Genomic DNA, 25,708 nt, shown 5'->3' with positions numbered 1-25,708 from the left:
GATGCTGCGATGTGAAACGCTGGTTGGAATGAAGTCATTTGGCCAGATGCCTGTTTCCATCTGAGGCCAGAGGAAACCGTTAGCCTGCCACTGCCTTTTTTCCCACCATCGTATCGCTCACACACACACACACACACACACACACACACACACACACACACACACACACACACACACACACACACACACACACACACACACACACTTGCCGTTTCGCCCCTCCGGTGAAAAGAAGAGCTGACATCAGGTACAAGTTTAGAACGTGACAATGGACTAAAGAGGGGTGTTACACACACCAGAGCAATCCACTTCAGAGATATTTTCCTCTCAGTGCCTCCCGCTCTAATCTGCTCTGCTTGTGGAAGTCACAACCAGCAGACAGCATGGCGGTCCATGTGACGTACTGTAGGACGTGTCCAGTGGTTATTAGTTTAATACTCATCAAGCAATAGGAAGTGGCTCCGTTTTGAGTCGTTTGAATCTGATTAAAAGGGAAGGAGTCTCTGTCTGTTCTTTTGATTTTCTCAACCACCGTTCGTCCGATCTACTTCACACTTAGTGGGTGTGATGCTGACGACCCAAGGAAGTGCAGTGTCGAGTGCAAGCTCTTGAGATCTACGGGAAATATCTTTTAGTAGTGCGTTATCAACACACTGTGTTGCGTATTGAGAGGGGACCCCTACTGACTGCTGGGTACACATCACTCTCCATCGATGTTTGTCTGAGCTTTTGCAGCCAAATGACTCGCACGTACTCTAGCACTGCTCGAGTACGCAGCTATGTCACGACAGGTGTATTGCTGTGTGTATCGTTGGACCCAAGGAAGGGTAGTGGGGAGCGTGAAGTTATTTGGATGAGCGGTTTCCCGAGAAAGCAGCAAGCAGCAAACACCGGAGGCCAAGCAGTCGACGGCCCGTTCAGAACAAACACGTTTTGGATCGAATGTGGACCCGAGAGGAAGTCAAGGAGCTTCAGAGTGTCACCAAGAGGATAGTTCATATGAATCCCACTGCTTTTCTTGGCAAGTCCCACCCTGTGTGGCATTCAAGGATCGGCCAGGCATCCAGGCTCGCTGAGGTACCGGTAACCTGATTTGATTGGGTCCTATACCCTGACCAATGGGCTGTCCTGAGCCTGAATACTCGCGGTCAGAACCAGCGTGGAATAGGCCTACACTCTGGTTCATGGGAAAAACACCAGACTTCTTAGGCTTGGTAAGCAACCTGGAGCTCCTAACTGAAAGGGCCCTTAACAGCTATAGATTTTTTCAGATGTTTAGATATGAAACATGTTTTTATGTTACTATTCTAACTCGTTACACCTTGAAGTAACATACAAAAGGCCCCAAAACAGCTACAAATATGTAACACATCTGTATAGCCTACTTCTCACTTTGTACTTCTACTTCAGGGGAAAAAACTGGAGCACTACATTTACCTGACAGACTGGTTATAATGCAGATTCAGATTTGACTGACAAAATAAAACTGTTAAAGTATGTTGCATTATTATTCATTAAACGTTCCAGCATCATAGAACTGAAAGCTGCACGAGACGTTAACTCTACCCTTCAGGCAACGTTAGCGCAACGTTCCCAGAACCGAAAACTGTTGCAATAAAACGGTTTGCAGAGCGTGCTGTGAACGTTAGAAAAACAACAGTAAAGCCTCTCTTTCACTCTTCAGTTGAAGTAAAAAGAAAAAAAACAATGCAGGACTTTCACTGTGCGGTATCAATAGTTTTACTGCTAACAGTTAATATTTTTATTTTAACATTTTAATTGCCAAACATCGTATTCATCCCACAATTCAAACATGATCAAAAACGGATTTGTCTCTTGTTGTTGACTATCATACATATTTTTTTCTGAAATAAGTTCCCATGGGGGACACCGGAAGGGGGGGGGAGAGACTTCGTCTCTCTATTGAAAGGGAACTTCGTATGATGAAAACCACAAACCCGTTAACCAACAACCAACAGGACCGACTGCTGCCCAACTTCCAAAAAAGACACCACGGTGGACAAAACGTCAAAATGAAGGGCTCTATACGTGTAGAGCCATTTAGGCTTTAAATAGCACTGATAGGTGTCCTAAATATCCTACTTCCAAAGATTTCAAAGAACATCCAGTTCAACTGGTTTGACACACAACCTCTGTGGTACAGTAATAGGACCTTTGAGAGAGAGAGAGAGAGAGAGAGAGAGAGAGAGAGAAATGTCCCAACTCTGCAGTGTGACAGGACATCAGTGGGCTTTCTGTTCTGCATTAGCTTTATAGTTTTTCTGCACTAGTCCGTCAAGTACCCACTATCCTGACCAAGTACCCCGCGGAAAGAGACCTTAAACTGTCCGAGCCTCATTGAGTTTCATACAGTGATTCCACAGAGACGGACAGAGCGCAGGCATCTGTCTTGGTTCTTACAGCGTATACCCACGCGCCGCACATCCACAGAACCGCACTCCACCCCGAAATAATCAGCACTCTGTGTCTGGAGGGCCGCTATCAACAACCATGTAATCATCTCCCAGGGTGCAACACAGCCGAACGCCGTCACAACATCTCTGGCAGACGAGTACAGGTTCGCAAAAAAAAAAAAAACATGTTGGGGCACTCTGTGACAGATGTGATCGCGTTTTATTTCAGAGAAGACTTTTTTTTCTCTGGGCGGCTTTTAAGAATAATTGAGATCAGGAATTTAAACACAGTCTCAAAAACAGTCTTGAGGAGCTTGATCTGCTGAACCGTTTCATGGATCTCTCTTTAACGGACTTAATTTCATGCAACAGTGTCGTTAATTACCGCTGACCTCTCTTTTTATGAGTTACTTTTACGGTTTCAGTCCTGCTTTTATTGGTTCCCCATCAGCATTTTTATCTGTTTCAAGCACTTAACAACTGTGTTTTTCAAAGTCTCCGCTCAAGTGGCTGTTATTACTGTAGCAGTTAGCGGTATTATCGTACCGAGCAACTTTTTGGAAGTGCGGATAGGTGGCCTACCTTTATCAAAACCACGTCTACGGCTCTCTCCCCTTTGGCACGGAGGCTGTACCTCCGCTTGTGTCGCTCGTACATTTTTCCCTGAAATATCCAGAGCAGACTGAACCGAACAGCAGAAGAAAAAAATATCCAGCAGCAGCTCTGTGTCGAGGAGAGCCGAAGCAGTCTGCTGTGAAGCTTCACATCTGGCCACAGTAGCAGCCCTCCACCAAACTCCAGCTCTACTCCACTCCCTCCTTCTCCTCCTCCTCCCTCCCTCCCTTTTCATTCCCTCTGTCGCCTCTCAACTTCTCTCCTGACTCATGCCTTCTCTCTCTCTCTCTCTCTCGCCCATCATGTAAACCAGCCAGCCGAAGCAGTACATTGTTAGGAGTTTGACAGATGACAATGGGGCATTATTAGTTATCACTTAACGCGATCAGATTTCATGCTGTTGAGATTAGACCCCCCCCTGCGCTGGAGGTGGACATGCATGAGGCCACCCCCATGAGGCACCCCTCTGGGTGTGATTTGCACGTCTCTCACATGATAGATATGGCATTGCTTGCATATTCCTACACAAGGGGGCAGAGCCAGAATGGGTCAGTTACTCACCAGCTCAGATTGCACTTCAGTTTATTTTTTCCCACCACCACATGTTGTGTTGTGTTGTTCTGCAATCATCCGTACAGGTGGGTGTAAGGCTGATGTATTCAAATACGGAGAGAGGGGGGGTGGGGACGGCAGACACGCACATGTTTCTGTATATACAGCTGTACACAATTTTTTTTAAAGTTATACTTTTCTTCCCTTGTCATTGTGATTAATTATGACAAAAATAACATATAGGATATTTTCCAAAAAGAATAACAAATGTGCGCCCCCACCACCTCCAAAATCAATTATTTAGAGACCGTGGTTGAGGACCCCGTGGGTGATATTATGACCCATGTCAACCTTGCACAGAAGAGGTGAATCCCGGCAGCCGCAAACAAATCAAACTCGACCCCTGAAGCAAACTCTCGACCTCCACGGAGCACCAGGTGTCTGGGAGTTCATCAGGGAGACGCCGCAATCTACCCGTTGGACCAAATGAACCACAGCGTTTGCACAGGAAATATCGACTTTGAATACAAACCGACGCTAGGTTGATTTGAAAACATTATGAAGAGGGGGAAACGGCATACAATAATACATTCATGCTCAAGATATTGAGCTATATCACTATATATGAAGGTATTAGAACACTGTAAAAGAAAACAATACTTTTTTTCACATTCTTCTCCTTTCCACAACAAACATGGGGTCAATTTTCAACCGCAGTAATCAATAAGACAGGCGGGGGGGGGGGGGGGGGGGGTCACATCTGTAACTGATGCTGCTTTGAAACGACTCCTGACCAGGACTATTCACAAAATGTTTCGCCATCAATTCTCCACATTTGCATCCCATCTATCTTCACTGAGAGGAGCAAAGGAACTGAGGGGAGCAAGTGAGGAAAGCAAGCACACAAATCTTATTGAGGTCGGGGTGTTTGGGTTTTAAAAAATTGAGCAAATGTCTTTCCGACAGATTCGTCCTTTATGGCGAGTAATACGGAAGAAATACGGAGGTGCTCCATGTTGCGGTTCATCTGTTGCTTTCGTCTCTTACAGCAGGTGTTGCTGTGACTTCCCTGGGTACATACACCTATATCAACCACTCTACCAATCAAATTCATCTTGTGCTTTTTGTCTTGAAGACAGGACTCCCAGCTGCTGACGGAGGCCGTGCTATGAGAGCACCGTGAACGTCGAGTGGTGCTACGCCGGCTTGCTAACTACAGGTACCTGCGGTTCTAAAATATGAAATGCAGAACATGTCACACAGGCTGAATTAAACAGCGTTAAATGATCCGCCGTCTAAACAGCTCACGACTTGTCAAAAACGCTTGACACACTCTTTGCGATTTGAATCACTTCATTACCCTTACATCTCCTTTTGTGTTGTTGTCGCTGTCATTTTAGATTGTGTTATCCAGTCCCTTGTCCTCTCTACTGTTGTTTTAGAATCCTCTCTCTCTATATACACTTATATATATACATGATATATGTTCTGAGGATACATCTCAAGTGACTGAACTGGCCACTTCACCGTAACTGCAGTTGGTTCAACACCAGCCAGACTCCAAACTGCCTGCTCATCATAGAAACGACAGAGAGATTTCAACAGGAATCAAATGGCAGGTCGTTAAACTGTCTCCCTGCTGAAGAGGGGAAAGAAAAAAAACTCCCAACGACCCCATTGAGGCTACATCGCCCTCTGCTGGCGACCCCCGCGTCCTGCAGACTGGCTGTCTCTATCCTCCTGCAGTCAAACATCTGGCATTCAAAACAAGCCACTGACCCAGACCGCAGCCCAGGAATAAGCAGAGCCACTCCAGTCTATGGCTGCTGAGGAATCCGGCAGTCAGCAACATTTCGGAGTAAAGCCTCGTGCACTGAACATCGCATCCGTGCGCTCAGTGGCTGGGCAGAGGCGCTAAGCGAGCTGCATAACATGGGAATGAGGTCGGGAGGTCCTGTTGAGGTCGAGCTTAAGGACACTGGAACAGGTGATATATTTCTGGTTGAATGACGGCACGAACCAAAAATACAGGCTGTAAGTCTGACATTTTTCACTCAGCAGGGAAACATGTTCCAGACAGCTTCATTACTGAACTCTCAGCTGATCTCTTGCTGGCACATCGAGCGGCTCGTAAGCAAGTTCCGCCTTTCCCTCTCCCCCCCCAAAATTGTTTGCGTGCTTTTGGAGATATGACGCAGTTCCTGGCTATTCCTGCCAAATATTTATAAAAAGAGTTCATTCTTTAAAGTAATGCTTCATGTTACTGTTCAGGCAAACAGAAAAACGTTGCAATTGTTCTGCAACAATGACCTGAGCACACTGTAGAGAGGAATGTATGGATGTTCATTTTCTTGCATATATGTCATTTGATTCTACAGATGAAAAGTGCAAGTTGGACTTTGCCTTAAATCTACAGAGGCATGTTCAGACTCTTACTATGAACTTACTATGTAACAAGCTCAACACGTTTACTCACTGCATGCACGTTAATATTACCTACAACAGAATTGAATCATTTTCAATGGATCTATGGTTCATTTACTATCACTGTATCATCTTATTTGTATTATTTCTTTTAAGTATGGACGTATAGAAAAAAAATATGGTATATATATATACACACACACACACACACACACACACACACACTACCCCTGGTCACGTATTAACTTTGGCACGAGGATGTTGTGAACAAACAGGTAACCGAGCTGAGTTCCAAAGGTTACTTAGGGTGTTTCAAAGAGTTCGGCAAACAATGACTCATCTTAATCAAACCTACGTCCAAGCAGAAAGTGGCAAAGCAAAGATATCAGACAACAACAGTAGAGACTTACCATGGAGACGTCTGTTTCCTCTGGGGGGTCATTTTCTTCCTCCGCTGCACCAATTACTGTTTCTGCAGACATGATGACTTCCACCTCTGGAGAAATGCACACGACACAATGCAATCAGTCCAACGGCAAAGCCTCCAAACACAGGAATCAATAGCAAGTGTTCAGAGTGAAAGGAAGTGAGACATCCTCACTGCAGATACACTGAGGAGTTGTCTATAGGTTTTATGCACGATTTAAACTTGTATTATTATGTATTTAGCACTTATTATTATTGTTATTTTATTTATTTAATGTATCTATTTAAGGTATTGTATTTAGGTGTGTGGAAGGGAATATGTGTTTGTAAAAGGAGAAACTATAAATAAAGTTATTTTTGTTATTTCCAGAGAGTAACTTTTGCCAAAGGGGACGATAACCATTCCCATGTAAATGAATTCATCATTCTTTGATTATAAAAACAAAAACCGACTAGCCCATTGATGGTACTGTATAAATACCTGTGACGGATTAAAGGAATCTATTTGGAAGGCTTGTGGAAGCCAACATGACTTGATGAATGTGAGAGGAAGCAGAGGAAAAGCCTCAGCAAACAACTCTCCTTTCTTGTGTTTTTAAGCATCCACTGGAATCCGGATTGAACATTCACGTCTTTATTCCCAAACAATGACACAGCAGAAAGCTCGCCTGGAATGGCCTATGCTGTGACCTGATGCTAGGCCGCTGTCGGGCTGTAAACATATCCCCCCGTTCATAATGACACCCCCCGGTGTCTGCGTGACGCACGGCAACAACCTTGCCCTTGACCTCCCTTTATTGGACTTTGTTGGACTCCGGCACAATTATCCCTGATGAGGGAAAATTGCCGACGGAGGGGTGATGGAAGTTCACTTAGAGAAGGGAGAGAAACTCTCGCCGGCCTCACTTCCTGCTCCACACACTCACATCAGCCGGTTTGTTTTAAAGAGAAGCCGGCCTGCTGGCTGTGCGTCCGAGACTCGGTAATGTGACTGTGTTTACTGACATACTGTGTGTGCTGTAGCCAGAGTGTGCCTGTGTGCATGAGACGAAAACTAACAGGGAACATATGAAAATAAAGGGAAATGTCGTGGCATGAGGTATCAAAGATATAAACCGGCTTCCTGTCACGTAACATGTCATCATTTATCCCAACATTATTGTGCTGAAGTCGCATTTTTAGTGTTTTTTTTTAATAACCTCTTTTCTTTAATTATAAAGTGAAATCCTAAAGTATTACTCAGCTAAATCCTCATTAGAAAGACAATCAGCGGCAAAACTGCAGAAAGCCTCAGCAAAGCATGCGTTCACAACAGCAATATATCACAACAGGATGTCAAACAAAAAGCTCTATTATGGTGAGCTACATTTAGCTTCGCAGAGCAATCGCCATTAATCACCAGAGGAGGACTGGATTTGATTTAGCGTATTTGTTTAGGAATAGGACTTTGACAAACATATTAGCCGCGTGATGAATGCGTGTAGGTGCGACTAGAATGAAATAAATCAGTGGTCGCTCACCTTGAACTGCACCGTTGCGGCCTCGCGATGCTCCGTCCACAGCGTCGGGAGTCTTTGGGTTTTCAGTCATCTCGTTCTCAGGGCGAGGAGAAGCTGGCTCTCCTTCCAAGGCGGTGGCACCTTGCGATGATGACGCAATGGTCCCATCCTCATCGAGTGACCTCACATCCGCTGTCATCTCAGAATTATCCTGCTCGGGTTGCGTTTCTCCACTCTTTTCAGCTGAGGCCACTGCAGATTCGCCACAGGTCTCTGTTGACTGATGGCCTCCTTCACTTCCTCCTGCGACAGACTGACCGGGTTCAGATAAAACCCTACTGGTGACCTCTGACTCCGAACGCTCAGTCCCTGTGTTCAGCTTAGAGTCGCCGACGTCCCCGCTCTCTGACAACGCCGGACCTAGCGACAGATCCCCTTTGGGAAGTTCTGGGGAGAGTTTCTCTCCCGTCCCCTCAAGATTCAAAGCCTCCATTGTGTTGAGGCCCGGAGACAGTTGTGACTCAGGCTCAGTGCCGGCCTGGCTGCGGTCCGTCACTGTCGGTGCACTGGCAGTGGGGAGCCCTGCGTCCACGCTCATTCGTGTGCATTCGCCGCTTTCCCTCTGGTTTGAATCGTTTGGTTCCTCCATGGTGAATCCTGTCGACGACAGATCTGCCGTCGTGGTTTGAAGCACGTCCTGATCCTCCATACTAGCGTTGTCCAGAGTAGGGTGGAATATATCTGTCGTGGAGCTTCCGACTGACTGGAAACTGACATCGTCGTCGCTGGAGAGGCCGCGGGTCATCCCTGAATCGTGATCGGCGGGGCTATCGCCGGAGCCGGGCGTCATTCCAGGTGACGGCTCCTCCGTGGAGTTACCAGCAGTCCGGCTATCGGCTGAAGTGTCAGGTTCCTCCATGGGCAAACAGGTGCTTTCGATAACGTATCCGGGTCCAGGTTCGGCTGCGTCTTCACCCGCTAGCTCTTCATCGCTCGCTGTTCCAGTGCAGTTCCCAGTTTCTGGAGCCGAGCCCCCCGGCTGCTCTGTGGCGTAATCCCTGCCAGCTGTTTCCTGGTTTTGTTCCAGGCTGTTTATGTCTGGCGGAGGTTCCCCCTCATGGAGGCCTTCTATCAGAAGACGTGGAACAGCGGATTCAGGCTCCCTAATTACATCACCGCAGTCTATCGGAGGAGGGTTGGGGAGGCCCTCTGGGTTTGACACAGGGTCTGTTAACCCCTCACGCTCTGCCTTCTCCTCCTGGGAAGAGAGTCCGACGCAGGGCTCCTGGCTAAGTCTCCCACTAGTCCCGCCTTCCTGAGAGCACTCCTTCATTTCAGAATCGGAGGTGTCGGATACCCCTGAGCCCTCTGATGATGGCGACTGGCCCATGACCGACGTCTTTGTGTCTCCGCAGTGCTTTACTAGATCTGTTGACTCCGAGTTGGTCGCCTCCTCTCTCCTTGTAGCTGTGCTGTCCTCTGCTTCCTGCTCTGATTTGTCCTCTCTCTTCGTGGCCTCTTGTCCTTCCCAGATCACGGCCTCTCCTCTATCAGTTTCCTCTGCCCGCTTATCACCGCTCGCCGGCGGTGGGATTCCCACGGTGAGGCTCGCCCCTTCTTCCCCGCTCTGCGCTCCTTCACTCCTGTCACACGAACTCAAACTCTGTGTGTAAACCACGGGCTGCTCCCTTCCCTGCTGCTCCGTCTGGTAGCAATCTCTCCCAGTGTTTGAGCCGAGACACACCCAGTCCGCTGGGGGGCTGAGGCCATGCTCCCGGGGCCGCACTTCTGACGCTGGAGCGCTCACGGACAAACTCCAGTCTCTCTCCGTCTTGCCAGTCCCACCATGTCCACAATCAACACCGCTGTGGCTTTCCACGGAGCAGTTCTCCACCCAGCTCCCTCCTCTTGTTGTGTCCAGGCACTCTGACGCCGTGGCGAGCAGCTGTAGTCGCTCCAGACAGGTTATCTCGGTTTCTGCGCCATCACAACATTCGGCAGCTGTGTGCAGGGACTCAAACTTCAGCTCCAGTGCAGAGACTCCCTGCGGAATACAGAAAAAGGAAGAGGAGGATAAACGTTAGCTTTTCCCCTCAGAGAAACCAACAGAGCTGCTCTATAGTTTCTTATCAATCGCCAACTCTGTGATTGCACAAGGTGTTCCACCGGTTATACAAACCAAGCTTGAAGGTTAGAAAAAAATTAGGGCAGTGAAAAGACAAACAATCCGACAGTGTTCAGCAGCTCAGCGCGGCGTGACTCACCTTGGCATGGAGACGGCGTATCAAGTGCAGCAGCTGCTCCACGCTCCTCCGGAGGGTCGGGGGGTCGTGGCCGGGGCGGTTGCTCAGCGTCAGAGTGTGCGTGTTCAGCCCGGGGAGGTGGCAGACGACCCGGGCGTCCGTGGACACCAGCTGGACAGTCTCGGCCCCTTTGTCCGTCTCGGCCCTGCCACGAAATAAACACTTAGATCATCCCGAGTGATGTCAACCTCCCCGTTCTCTTTGGATAATCCACGGGCAGTCAAACGCCGTGGTTGTTGTGTTAAGTCTACTCTAGCAGGTGATCAATCAAACTATAGAAACTGGTACAAGTTAAAAAGGTTCCAGGTTACTCTGAGGCCAGTCAACCAAAACTGTTACTCTCCTTCCCCTGTAGTAAAATACGCCCTGCAACACCCGACGTGTAGACCACTCCTACTCCATAAACCCCACTCCCCCTGCTGCATTTGCATTTTTTCATAAAGACCGTGTTGTAAAGGGGAGACACTTCCCAGTCAGGCAGATCCGTTTGCGTAATCCTGGGTGGATTGCTTTAGCTGCGAGGCCCCAGCGGCTGAGGTCACCAGCCGGGCTGCCGGTGACTTCACTTCTCATGAGGGGAAATGTAATCACCGACACATAAAGAGGGAACTGCGCGCTGTAAAGCAACTCCAATGCACGCCCGGGCACAATGAGCAGAGTTCGCTAAGTGGTAGACGTCTTTCAGCTTGTGGCGTCTTCGTTCTGAGTTAAGTGAAAACTATTTTGCAGCAGATAAGTAGAGTGCTTTAAAGACTTATTTTAAAAAAGGGATCCATTTCCACTTTAAGCCGTGTCTCAGTCCATTTACCATGAAGCTGTTTTTTTTTTTCCCCCAGCAGTTTAATGTTTCACTAGAAAGGGATGAGAGGAATCTGACCTCACAAGTCGCACAAAAAAAAGGCATGATTGGGGATAACACCTGGCAACTGCAAACAAAACACATCCTCTCACACTGCAGTGTGTGTGTGTGGATTAAAGCAAAGCTACAAAGAGTGTGATGCTGTGGAGAGGTGCTACCATCAATGCTTTTGCGTTGCAGAATAGTTTCTAGGGCTGCCGCCTTGTTTTGCTCTTAGTCGAGTAAGATTTCTTTCTGTAAGTGTTGCTTGTGTGTGATCTCTTGATTAATAAACAACTAATCGATTAGTCGATAGAATTTCGAGCCAAATACTTTCCAATCCCTCTCTATTCTCCTGGAACGATACTGGCAGCCCACAACTTTTCAGTTTTGCCCTCAACTATTGTGGCTGCAGCTGAGAGTGCTAAGCTGGGCTGCAGTGGGCGTGGTGGTGATGCTCTTTGGACACTTTTTTTTCTCTGTGATGCAACAGACAAACATGGTTCCTCTAAAGGTCCTGGAGGAACATCGCCATCTTCCCTGTGATATATTAACATGAGACAGTTTGTACAGGGAGACTAAGATCTAGTATGACAGTGTTCTCCTCCACTTTTACTATCTTTGAATGCTGACACTGGAAAGCACTATTTACCTTTCGCCTTCGACTGCCATAAAACAAAGAGTGCTTACTGCGCGAGGAGCTCGTGCAGACGTTCGTGTCCTCGCAGGGCTGCGACGGCGGAGGGGGTGTGGCCTTGTCTGTTGGCCAATCGCAGTGCTTCCCCTGCTCCGGCCTGCTGCAGCAAGAAGCGCGTCACCCGAAGGAGACCTCGACGCGCTGAGAAGTGCAGCAGAGTCTCCTGAGGATTCAGGTCTGAGGGAAGAGACGGAGGACGAGAAATGAATAAATAGAAAAGTTCGGAGGTAATCAAACAAGCAAACAAAAGAGAAGGAAACAGAAGAGGGCGGCAGTCCAGGCAGAAAATTTGTGGCGCAGTCGCTGACATACCAGCACTCGCTGCAGCTTGGCAACACCTCATGGTCGTCTAATTAAACCAGTACAGGGTCCACGGTGACCCAGCAAACAACAGACTTTTACACATTGACAGACTGAGACGGAAAGGGACGGGCTCTGGTTTTATCAAACAGTAGATCAACATGCAGATTTGGAAGCCGACACTGCAATTTCTGGATTATAGCCAACGGGCCAATTGACCTTTGATCTTTTGTGCTTCCGTAATAAGGCACTTGTACCGTAGTCAGTGTGGGAAAAGCCTCCGAAGCGGCATCTAATATGTGATAATAAAATGATCACAGCAGCCAAAACAATAATTATGCATGTGACTAAATCAAAGCAGTTCACGCCGGCAGAGGTGAGCAACACTAAGTGCATCACGCTCCCATTTTTAATCCAAGTCCATTAATGGGCCCATGTATCAATTTAACTCTTAATAATGCCATCAAACACTGAGACCCTTTCCCTTTACATCACATCAAATAATGGATAGTTATGAAGACACACACACACACACACAGACCTCCATCTTTCTGCCAAAGCAACAGGAACTCAGACAGGCTCCCTTTAGCGTTACAGCCAGAATGAGTGGCTGCTGGTTGTACCAGAGAACCATCTCAAATTTAATCTGTGTAATTAAATCTCTCTCTGCGTTTACTGGGAGAGATTATTAAAACATTTCTTGGTCTTCAGGAGTTTCCCAATCTTTTACTGCCCGACCCACTCGCAAATTTACTGTCAATTTAAAAAGGCATCCTGAGATAAAGGGGGTAAGCTTGTTTAAAAGAGTGGGGAAAGTGAGTCCTGGAGTTCAATAAAGGTAGGACTTCACAATGTGGAACACGCTGATCATTGGTGAGAAACAAAAACCTTCACGCGTTAAAACTGGTAAGTTAGGAGACTGGAAGACTCAAAATGGTGTGAAAAATCTCCATCTCAGTGCCCAGATGTCTTGTATTGCAGAGTCAGTACACCGCAAACAGAACGCAGCTGGTCTGTAGTTATTTATAACAGCAGAACGAGCAGGAATGAGAAAGATAAAACATCCACAGTGCGTACCGTTGCCGAGTCCAGATTTCTTCTCTGTTATGAGAAAGACTGCGTTCTACTCTTTATCTTTCATTTGTCACTGCATTGCACTGAGGGTTTTCTTCCTCCAGAGTCTATACACAAAAAAACTGATATATATTCAAGCCAACAGGGGCAATTTGTGTTGTTCTTCCGTTGGACACAGACAAGCAGTTCTATATTTCAAGTCCTAGTGCGATTTCTTCTAGAACTTTTTTAACTGTGCCTTGTGCAGATTTTAACAGTATGATAAAATAAGATGGAAAAAAGTTAGAAATTGTTTTGTTTTTTTAAACAGCTGGGAACTCGGTTCTGTTATCAGCACCATTAGGTAACATTTAGAATGCTGGTTGTGTCTACTGATGAGAGGTTTCTCTCCATTTAACGCAGGCCTGTCTGAACCAGCCTTTTCCCTGATGAATCTCAAGCTTAGAACTTAATAAACTCTGTTATATTTTAAAGAGCAGCTGTCTGTGATTACTTTGTGCATGTATTGTGATAATAGCTGGATATGTGGTCTGTTGCTCGAACCTAAACCTTCACTTTCACTCTGAATGTGTGATAGTACTCCGACTATTGGCATTGTGAGTGAACAGTAATTATGAGACATATTGTTTGGTTATTGGTCTCTGTTCGCAGGTTGGTGCCCTGTTATTATTAATAATCATTAATAATTTTACTGACATTAATAATTCTATTGATTCAACTAAGTCGTTTACTGGAATGGTATTGATTGATAAACCGCAAGCTACAGATGGTTTGACACTGAACGTTGCCAGTAAAATTAGCTGGGCGTTATCCACCGTTTTCATGGAACAGTTCTTTCCTGGTAAAGTGATTTTTCCCCCCCAAGAGGACAATCAACGGCTGGCTACGGAGAGATCAGTGACTGCCACGGCGTGAAGAACGACGGAGATAAACCACCGTCACCTCCACCTGTAGTCCGCTGCTATCCATCACCTGACAGGTCGGATAAATGGAGAGCTAGACTCCTCTCACCACTACCCGCAGTTCACCGCGGCCGAGCGGCTCGTATTCAAGCGGTGACACATTGCGAAGCGGTGCCCATTAGAGCGCACATCACTCACCGCAGCAGGCAGCCGCCTTCCACATCAACAACATGGCAACTGACTTCAATGCAAAGAGCACCAGCGTGTGTGCATGTGTGTGTGCGTGTGTGTGTGCGTGTGTGCGTGTGTGTGTCCATCTCTCACAACAGCAACAAGCAGATCTTACCGAATTGGTGGGGAGGTTATTACTGAAGATTCGATTTGATGATTTTTCTTTTTCAGGCCCCAAACAAACAATGAATAAAACGTTTTTTTAAGAGAGTGCAGGCTTTTAATCTCCACTACACACTTACTGAGTCGCCATCTTTTCTTTGTCAGAAATCCTGCTGGTTCTGCTGGTTTCGATCCAAGTCCAAGTTTAAAACCACGAGCTATTATCTTAACAAAAGTCTTGTTGATGTTGCTTCACAGAGAGCCATTACCTCGCAGAGTTTATCATCCGCATCAGCCCGGCTTCCGTTAACTGACTGAAGTCGTTGGAGTCAATGACTGTTTGAAAATTGCCACTTTAATTTGAATAAAAATGCACGTTTGTTTGCACCGGCATAGCCGTTTCACAGATGCCCGGCGCCGTTTGATCACACTAATACCGGAGTCAGTTGACAGTCCATCAAGAGACGTGCTTTCATGTTCATGTCTGTCTGTTAATATAAGCTGCCAGCTAACACCACATTGACACAGCAGCCATCTATTTGGGATTGGAAGAGAGATGTGTTTGCCCTCCGTTAGAGTGTCAAGCAGTGCTTCATAAAAGATTACAAGAGAATATTTATCACTCATTTATCAGGTAAAAAAAGACCAAGATATGCTGGTTACAGCTTCACAGACGTTATGTGAGAGGTTTGCTTTCTGGCTACTGCTCCGACTAAAGCTAGGTTTTGATTCATAAATCTGTCTCGGACATAAAGATCACAATATATTCGCCAATTATAATTGCACTGTTTTCTGGGCTGGGCTGTTATCAGCTGCTCCAACAACAAACTGAGACTTTAAGCCCCCAAAATCAATATATCTTTCATAAATTTTCAACAAATCCTCATGTTTCCATTGCATTTTAAGCAGCTTGCGAACAGAGCACCAACCAGGAACCGCCAAAAAAACAATCTGTGTGCACGGGCCCAATGGTGAGCCCCTCCCACTGCATCTCTTGCTAACTTGGTACTACGTTAGCTGACGTTTGCTATCAAGTGATGCATTTCTGCAGATTACAACGCAGGAAATCGTGGAGTTTAAGGATTTAAATCCTAAACTAGCAGGCAATTCCTGCTGGGTTTCCGTTGGCTAGCCTTCTCCACACAACACTTTCACTTCCAGCACTGTGGAGGTCTGACAGAAGCGGTGCCTTACCGTCAGCGTAAAATGTGTTCACCTGCTTGAGAGCACGTCACATAAATCAGCTGCCAGATTAGTCTATAAAAGGTAGAAGCTAAACAGGAGGCACTTATAATTAGCAGCGGGACACACGGACACACACACACACACACACACACACACACACACAAGAACAGCAAACTGTATGTTGCCAAGTAGCACTGATTTGAAAAATGCAGCAATATAATGCAGAGTGATCAATCTGCCGTGTTTCATTGGTACCTGGTCAGCACTGAGAACACACACACACACACAAACAGAGGTGCTATGTGTGTCATTATGTGCTGTACGGCTATAATTTGCCAGCATGTTTGTGCATCAGTGCAGAGACACGCTGTCTGACGTTTTATTTGTGAGGAAATGACATGTTCCACACCCTTTCGGCCTCACCAGTGCTGTTGGTTCGCTTGTTCCCCAGTAAGCTCCATCCGGGAGGCAGCGCGAGGTGGTGGAGGGCCAGCGCCAGGCTCTCGTCCAGACGCTCGCACTCCTGCACGGGAATCTGACACTCGTCCAGCAGCAGCGCCCCATCCAGGCCGTCGGCCCGGCCCGCCGTGCTCACCTGCGTGGAGGGCGATTATAGAGATGAGTCAAGATTTTTTACAGAGGAGGAGGCTTAGTCCACTGGCTGCACTCGCTTTAAGACGCTCAGCCTAAGAGCATTAATCCACATGCCTAAAAATGTAGGATGCAAATGCAGGAAGACACGTACATGTGCATTTATCAGTGCTGCGCTCAATTTGGGGCTGAGCTGTGCAGACAAAAACAAACCAGATTCAGATTAAACAAAAAGGACATTTTGAGTGCGCGAGACAGTTACATTATCTCGTCCTCCTCCTTGGCAAAGCAAATTGTGTATTATTCTTCTATGAGGTGATAAATTGCGCTGAAAAGAATTCATTAATTGAATGGCAAGGACTGTGGGACATCAAGCACTGTCAGGGAAGAAACAATAACGTGGCAGTCTTTTGTCTTACTGTCACTTTGCCCACATTGCTGTATCACTCGTCGCCAATGGAGACTACTTTCCTCTCGCTCCGTGACAAGCCTCAGTCTGCGTGCTTATGTTACTGCTCACTTGGAAATGCTCACCAGGAACTGGGCCATGTCAAAAGCCAAATCCTGGACAAAGCTGAATCGATGCTCGGCCAATGGAGCCACGCGACCCAGACAGGGCTTTAGGTCCTCGGGGGACTCGGGGACGCCTCGGCTGGCTGAACACAAGGTGACCGACACCACCTCGCAACAGTCATGAGCTACAAGACAACACAAGGGGGGAAGCAGAGGGGCAGGATGAGAAGACAGGAGAAAGAGGAGGAGGTGACAGAGGACAGAGAATAAGTGGAATAATCTCTAGCTTTTAAAACATTCTTTAAAATAAATTGGTTATATTCTATACTATCAGTCTCATGTGTATATGGCTAAATACCCCGTGTGTTTAAAATGTGCCTTTTACAAAGTTGAGTATGTTTTAGACGGAAGCAATTTGCTTTGTCTGTGTGTCGTATGAGCATTAGCCGATGTTATGCTGCCTTCCATTTGAGCTGGGAGGTCGGGATTTAGAAGTTCCCGGTCGGGAGTCTCAACTGGAGTGCCGCCTGAAGTCGGATTTCCAACTTGCAAAGTCGGACAAACCCCATTAACCCCAACCACAGTATTGTCCAATCTTAAGACGTAATGCGTTATCAACTGTTGCTAACAATGGCTAAAAAAGGCCACATTGGCTGGAGCAAAACCCCATTAAGTTTTGGCTTGAACGCAGCTTTAGCTAGTTGCGGCAAGCTAGGTGACTTTAGCGGCAAAGCTAAAGTATAACAACAATATTAAATGTGTGCAACATCAAATTCAGTGTAATTGTACAGTTAAGTAGCCATATGTTGTAAATGCTACTTGTATCAAACGGTGGTTGATGTCCTCCCCTACAGGAAAACTTTCCCACTCTGCATTAAACACCTCCGCAAGTAAAACTAGATTGTCTGTAGAAATTGATATGTGAGTAATTTGCTGCTAACTATCATGAATGAAAAGTGAGATGTTCCGTTCTGTTCAAAGACCGAACTTGTTTGCATGAATCTATTTCAGCCAGGTTTATCAGGCAGAGGCAGTACTAATGTTTTAGTCATTTGACATCGCAAAATTGTATAATAAGAATCGCTCATTAACAACAATCAGCGACAATACAGTGCAGCTTTGCACCGCTGCCTTCAATCATCTATTCATACTCTAATTAATACCAATAAATCTGAATATTATTTACCTAATGAAATGTGTTTCAATTTACCACACTAATATGTATTCAGCAGTCACAAATCAAACTCCAACGACCAACACAACATGTTATCAGTTAAATGAAAATGAATGCAAATGAGTTTTCAGTTGTCATCACAAACAGAATGAACAAAGAGGACTGTAGTCCACATACGGGTGTCAAAACACAACTAACGGGGAATAAAGGCTCTGATTGATGCCTTACATGCAGCGCTGACATCCCTGCCTCTAATTTACGCAGAGCACGGCCTTCTGCATCAATTTACTTCCTCCACAAATGCCAAGTCATATGCAGTGGATGCAGGACTTCTTGTCATTCTTCTCTCTAAAGACAAATTAACATGAGCTAACCCCTCGATCCATCCTCAGTATCTAGACCTACCATTTAAGACCCATATATCCAACACAGCACCGTCTTTCGTTATCTCCGCCAGGAGATCATGTGCTCGGCCGTATGTGTGTGCGTTTTTGTGGTTGCGCATCTCTATGGCTGTCTGTCCACAGCTCATTTCACATACTGCTGGACCAATCAGCTTATTATTTTTTGTGCTCATTTATTACTGTATGCTCAATGATCTCTCGTGGTTGCAGTGATTCACAATTTGAGAGGACATATTTTATTGGCAACATATTTTACTGACTACTTTATACCGTATTTGACTGCCGACTCGTCACTAGTCTACTCTAAAAATGTAATGTTTTAGAAACTAATATCTCCTTCCAACCTCTCCGGATAATGAGTATCACTATTACACAACATTTCACCATTAGTAGCTCCAAACCCACAAAATCAGCCTGAAAATGAAGACGATTGCATGAGAGTCTGTGGAGCAGAGCCAGAGCCTGGCGGAGATCTGCACTCTACTGAGCACATTTTTCTAGTTTACTCTGTCAACGTTATTCGTCGCTACAAACATTGTTGGTCACTTGGCAGCGCCACTTGAACATTAAGGTTCAAATGCCTTGCTCAGGGACACCTCGATCCAAGCCAAAGCAGCGATTCAGTGTATCTGCAGCTATTTTCCCAGGCCACTTGGGAATTCGATCCCACGACCTAATGCTTGGTCACAGGACGGGTCCTTCGGAGCTCTGTGTGTACTGATGGAGGGAGCAGTGATGCAGCGCTAATCTCTCAGTAGAGAGTAACACCTCCTCCTGCCCCTTCAGATGGCTCCAATTCAGCCGAGCACTATACATGGATAATGCAGTTTATCGTGTTCTGCCTTCTTTCTTTTTTTCTTCCTGTCTTGAACGCAGACACTTGAGGAAAACAACAAGTTCCACCATATGTTTCATATTTGTCCCTTGGGCTCAACATTCACGTCCATTACCCATTTTCTGTGTACGGTGACCTTTGACCCTTGATTTACGTGACCCCCCTGTCGTTGCTCATCCGCCTCACAGGAAGTTATCCCTGACTACAGCTTCGCTAAATACGTTTAATTCTGCAAGTGGAGTAAATGGAATGTGCTCCAGGAGGAGTGATGAATGAGGCAGGCTCTAGGAAAAGTCAAATGAGGTGATTTCTCCCTCTCCAACACGCAGCATTAGTTTAAAAACGAGGACGGTTGGGGTGGATGATTAATCATTTATTACTTCGACTATCTTCCACAGCTATAATAACTCCTGACTGCCCTATGCTTTCTGTGTGTGAGATGTGAGGGGAGAATAATACCATCCCCTTCTTAGATATAGTTTTGTTACCAAACATTTTGGCACGCTTTAGCACCCCTTTATGTTCTTTTGGGCTGCAGCACATGATGGCTGCAGAGACTAGACAGAGATCTGATTGTTTTTACTTATGGTGATTATGATAATATTTGTATTCTTTTTGAGGACTTTGACTCTATGTTAGTGGCCTGAAACAAATAAGTTGGCCATGACCCGACTTTCACAGAACCTTCCCTTCAATTTGTTGTTATTTGTTATTTAAGGTCCTATGCTATCAGTTTACTCAGACAATAGAGTTAACATGTATCAAATACTGTAGGTGGAGCTGCCTCTCCGCACGGGTCCATCAGAGGGAACAAGGACGCCTCGTGGGGCGGGGTGGCTTACCGGGACACAGCGCCTGCAAGGTGTCATGACTGGTCCTTAGGGTGCTGGTCAGGTGCCTCTGTGTGCTGCCAGCAAACAGCAGGAAGTAGTCGACTCCCTCCTCCTCCTCCTCCTCCGCAGCAGCAGCCAGCTCTTCATCAGCGAGCTGCACCGTGAGTACGCACCGCCCCTGCAGAGAGGGAGAGGGAGGGAGAGACGGGGGGAGGATAGAAGAGAAAAGAGGAACAAGTCTAAGTAAGTCTGCAGGAATTTTATCATTAAAAAAAATGGAGGACAATTTCTATCTTTTCATCTATTGATTTGCTATTATGCAGTACTTTTTTGACTTTTTCTTCTGACTATAAGTTGAACCTCTATGTAAAAGAAGCTAATGATCCCATCGATAAAAAAGCAAAAGTGATTTAGATGCATAGGAGACAAATGCCGATGCCGGATGTGAACCGCAATCCTTCACCACAGTTACAGGTCAGATGTCTGGATGCCAAATCTTCACAGGGCGGCGTAAAAACTCTTGTTTACAACAATTACACAAATGCCTCAAAAGCTAATATGGTAATGATTTATTGATTTAAGGCGCTACTCATCACATCATTAACAAAACGGGGAGTCGGCAGACGGCGCTGGAACAAGGAGGAGCAGCTTGACTTTCTGCCGACTCGGTGAGTGAGCACTGTCGGGTTCAGACTGCAGAGGAGGAGGAGGATGAAACTGTTTTACAAATGGAGGAGGCGTCATGATTTACAGCTTCTGTATTAGCGCTGTTTATCAACTCATCCAGCTTTTTCACCCTTGTGCATTCTTGGCACATAAATCAAGGTCAGCGCTCTTTTCCAGAGCCCTACTTCACACTGGGAGTGAAGAGATATGTTCACTGGCAACTCGACAGCTGTTATTGAGTCTAGCAGTTCACTTTCCACAGCTGTGTGGTCCGGGTTTGGTACGAAGGCCCAAACCAGAGCACGAGAGAGAGAGCCACATAGAGATTGGAAGACTTGTTTGTTTTTATTTTGGCAACATGAAAAACACTGAAAAAATAAATGGATTTAAACACTGCGTTTGATGGATTAGGTAAATTATATTCATGTGATGTCCGATGTCTCTCAGACACACACGTGCCTCCCGCCTCCGAAGATAATGGATGAAGAAGTGCTTTTTTTCTTATTTAAGTAACACCAGCGATTGTTCGACAGATGAGAGCATGTCGACCGATCGACCAGAAGGTGTCAAAAGAAATGACAGTCTTTTAACATGCATTCCATCAAATTGTATATTTAGGATCCCTTTTAAAAACATGAGTCTGCCAGTTTTCATGTCAGCCAGTAAAAATCAATGGTCGCCTGCAAGAATTTAGAGTGGTAAATTTGTCACCTTAATCTTTGTAAACAAGAAACCTGTCAGGTATAGCAACTAAGGGGGCGGGGCTTTGCAAAAAAGTAAGGAAATACGACTTAAAATCAACACCTTATCTCAGCTGTATTGTGTCTACTAGATAGTGTGTCTGCTAGATAATATTATGTGTCTAAAGTGCAGTCTGCCACAACAAGCCAACTGTCCAAAGTGACAACTGGCTTGTTGTGGCTCGATTGTTGTGGGCCGAGGAGGAGGAGGACGAGAAGGAGCAACAATAAAAATAGGCATATTGTTCAGAATGAGCGGTTTTTCCACTGGGGGACTGCAGCTTGTTGACACAGAGGAGAGACAATGGTACAGTTCTTCCCACTTAATCCGACCAGTGTTTCAATCTTTGTCTTTTCACCAGCCCGGTCCAACGCGAGCAGAACGGTGTCAAGGAGAGTTAAGCATGCTTCCTCCTTCTCTTGTGAAGAGGTGGCCTCGGGGCCTTGTTCCATACGGGGGGGGTGGGGGGACCAGCAGCCTTGGGATTGGCAAGTCTCTGTTTGGCAAGCCGCCGCTGCTGTTGAGCAATGTGAGGGGGGGTAGAAATGTGTTCAATAGGCAGAGGCCACAGGAGGAGAAACCGCCTGCAGTGACCTTTGGAGAGCTGGGACTAAATACATTGACTTGCAGCAGTAGGGATGCAGAGAGCCTGGGCTTTAACAAGCAGAGCAGGGGGCCGCTGGCATAAGTGAGTTGTAGATGGGCGGGAAGCCATCAGGCGTGACACTCTCTCCATTAAAACCTCATCCTTTATCCCCGGCCCAGATCGGGAAAATAGGGAGCGGAGCGGCACCTCGGTGGATTTGTGAGTTTGCGCCGCGCGTGTCAATGAAACCGTTTTCGATGCGAAAGGAAGTCCAGCGTCCTCACTATACGGACATAAGAAAAGCAAAGGGAGAATTTGAAAAAGCAAACCAGCACCTTTAAAGCCGGGTGACGTGCACCAAGGGATGCCACTCAGCCGCACCGTGTGACTGTGCTCTCTGCTGGTAATAGGTACTTAACAAAGTGACCTGCTGGGGTATTGACCTGCCAATCACGGCGCTTCAGCTGGGGAACAGGCCACTATTAAGCAACATCAAAAGAACAGCTGGAGGCTCTGAACCCCCCCCCCCCCCAACCCCCACACTTCTTAAAGATGCACGTGTGAGTCCTGCAACTGTATGCTGGCATCAACTCTCCAGGTAAAAGCAGCTTTGGATTTTAAGGCCTCCACGTATGAATTCTCACCAAAGCTGCTTTTAATGATTCATTTTTAAAAGAAGTCATTATGCAGTCTAAATTCATGTTCATCCCGCTGGCTGGATTTCTGACTAATGAGCAGCACAATTTGGAAGTTTTGCTCCACTTCAGCACTCAAACTAATTGTGAAGACGTCCCACGGCACCTCGAAGATTTCCTCTCGTCATGAATTACTGTACATACAACAGACCTACCTTTCTAGCTTTTAGTCAGTCCCGTTGCGTGGAAACTGCTGTAATAACAATTTAAAAAATAATGTATATAAATGGACAACACTACACATTTGATGTTCTGTAAAGAGCTGCCGTGATTTAAAACAGCCTGTTAACCCATCAAAAAGTGGCTGCTGCTGCTGCTGGAAAACTTAGGAGACAATTTATGGAAATCTTACTCGCTGGTCGGCAAGTTTCATGAGACGGACGCGCATTAAATCAGGTCCAGAGCATTTATCAAGCTACACACACATCTACAGCACCCTTCCACTGCAGCTATGGACCAACAGGCAGCGGAGAGGACACAGGTTCCATCAGCACCACGGCTTCCACAGCCACGCGTCCTGTGTTTAGAGACCTGACCCGCTCATCTACTTGTAAAAGCCACTCAGGAAAACACACTGTCCAAATGCCAACAATGTAAATGATGTGTTTGCTCGCAGCCAGAGCAGCAGGTAGGACTCGCTCTCCGTTACTGACAGAAAACCCATCCTCGGGCCGCCCAACACATCATTTAACCCTCTCTACTTCCTCGCGTTGCTCTTGAAAAAAAACTCATTACTTTGCCAAACACTTCTTCGTTAAAAGCAATTTTTTTTTGGTCAAAGTAATATCGCAAGAGCACCTCTTGACTAGCGGTTGTTTCTATCTACAAACTGGCGCTGTCGTTATTAGTCGCTCTGGATGGTGTTTTTTTAAAGAGCTGCAATTACAGAGCGACTACTTAACCCCTATGAGTTATCTTACTGGGAACGGCGGTGATAAGTGTCGAAGACCTGATGTCTAATGAGGCCCGGCCGCCCGCCCAGTTCCACCGAACGCTCTGGGTGTAAATCACAGATACGGTTGTCCGGGTGGTTAATGTGTGTGAGCCACTCTTGCCTGTAGAGAGACGCAGGCGCGCACACACACACACACACACACACACACACACACACACACACACACACACACACACACACACACACACACACACACACACACACACACACACACACACACACACACACACACACACACACACCCCCCCCCCCCCCCCCCTCTGGCTTATCTCATTTCCTGTGAGCCTTCCTCACCTGTTAGTGGGAGCAAAATGTCTCCCTCTTACACACACACACACACACTACGGGTGCGCAGATTTTTTACTGTGGGACTATTTAAGCAGCAAAGCTAATTGCAGTTATAAACTTGACGGAGGAAAACGAACTTTGCGCCTCGGTTGCTCGGCTCTGCTCTCTGCTGTGTTTACATTGTAGAGACTGTAATTGTTATTTTCACTCATGAATGATGCATTATTTCACCCACCGGCAACACATTTGCTATTAATCAGGGTGTTCAATTCGTATGACCCCGACCCGCCTGATCTACAGATTAACCGCAGCGCCCCGCGGATGTAACTGCAATCAGTGCATGTCCGATACGCACAAATGACTTATAAACAGTCATCATAAGGAAAAGGACTGTTGCACCCTATAATGGTATATTTCCTGCAAATGTAATTAAATTTGCACCAACCTGATCCCAGCCCAACCTATAATAATGTAAATGTCCTGACTGATATTAACATTTATTAACCTATACCCATGCTGATTGGTCACTGTGCAACAAGTGGACCGTACTTGACCCACCAAAACATCACTGGTGGTGATTAAACATATGTTCATGGGAGCATTGTCGAGTGTGCAGATTATTTCACTTCACTTAAACGCTGCAGGAGATGGCTGACTCTACTCCAGCGAGCGATGAAGGCAAAACAGTTGATTCAACAGCCATTGCATGTTCTTTTTCATCTGGTGATTCCTATTAGATAAAGTGTCTCTTTTGCCTCGTCTGATCTTATGGAATTTCTGCAATTACAAATGACTTGAAAGGAAGAAAAAAGTACTTTAGTAAGCATTAAACATTTGCATTACGTTTATGATTTTGAAAAACAAATGACGCGCCTGATCGAGGACATTTTATGACATTATTGGTCGAGTTATTACATTATTGGGTTACATTTTGGATCAGGTTAAGAGCAAATTTGATTTAAAAAATATTCAGGACATTATTACATTATTGGGTGCTACAAGGAAAACAAGAAATTGCCCGAGGCCTTGGTCTATTACTGGAAATAAAACAAGTAGCTTGTTCTGTCCAACTGAACAGGAAATGAGGCATCTTGGGGATTTATTCACAATTTAGGGACAGAGGTATCATGAGATTGACCGCTTGTTGGGGGCAGCGGGTATTAATATTTCAGTTTATCAGTTGACCCTCACCTAGAGTAACAAGACGGGGAAACTCAATCTGCTAAAACATGCTTTCATCCCAGATCCAGGTAAGTGCTGGACTGACAAACGCTAGATGGTAAATCAAAAAAGGTTAGAAACAGAACAAAAAGAACTTTCGCATGACCTTTCACGTCTTTGGAGGACATGCCAAAGACTCTGGTTCCTGGACAAAAGAAACTTCAGAGTACAACATGTTCTTTTACCCTCACAGAGAGAGTCTGCATAATCAGAACATTTAAATTCTCAATTAACAAGAACATCCAGCAATCAAGAGGTCACGCGTCCCCTTTGGCGGAAAGCTCTTAGCTGTAATTACCTGCTCACCTATTGATTTGGACAAATGGCACATGTCCAGCTTAACTAGGCCTCAATTTGTCCTTTTCAGAGTAATTATTTAAGGGATAAGTTCCTGTTCTTAGATCGAAACTGTGATGACTGCTATATTTAATCCAACATCTGAGCCGCGTCAAACGCTGGCGTAGCTTTAGTTTGGTGGGTAAGAAAATCACATGAATGGGTGGTGCAACACACTGACACTTTGAGAGTTGGAAAAATAGAGAACTGGAACCACCAAAAAAAAAAAAAGTGCTTTGGATAAAAAGATCAGCAGTCTTGTTTTTAGTCACTTCCTAATACATTATCTTGTTCTATTTTTGTAATGT

General features: G+C 45.9%; 1 protein-coding gene across 1 annotated transcript in view; it reads right to left on the bottom strand.

Annotated features, from left to right (window-relative positions):
- Positions 1–16,764, bottom strand: part of akap13 (A-kinase anchoring protein 13) — a 65,830-nt gene extending 49,066 nt beyond the window's left edge. The window contains exons 1-6 of the mRNA XM_076077710.1: positions 16,688–16,764; positions 15,986–16,157; positions 11,762–11,945; positions 10,195–10,378; positions 7,952–9,974; positions 6,416–6,501 (exon numbers count right to left, since the gene is read on the bottom strand). Of these exons, the coding sequence (XP_075933825.1) occupies positions 6,416–6,501; positions 7,952–9,974; positions 10,195–10,378; positions 11,762–11,945; positions 15,986–16,157; positions 16,688–16,702 (2,664 nt within the window). The 5' untranslated portion in view covers positions 16,703–16,764. The remainder of the gene's footprint in view (positions 1–6,415; positions 6,502–7,951; positions 9,975–10,194; positions 10,379–11,761; positions 11,946–15,985; positions 16,158–16,687) is intronic.
- Positions 16,765–25,708: the final 8,944 nt, after the last annotated feature.

The sequence above is a fragment of the Anarhichas minor genome, unplaced genomic scaffold, assembly GCF_050575085.1.
Source record: "Anarhichas minor isolate MPS153535 unplaced genomic scaffold, ASM5057508v1 ptg000062l, whole genome shotgun sequence".
Lineage (NCBI taxonomy): Eukaryota > Metazoa > Chordata > Actinopteri > Perciformes > Anarhichadidae > Anarhichas > Anarhichas minor.
Note: the sequence above shows the minus strand (reverse complement) of the source record. Positions and strands in the feature narration are given on the sequence as shown.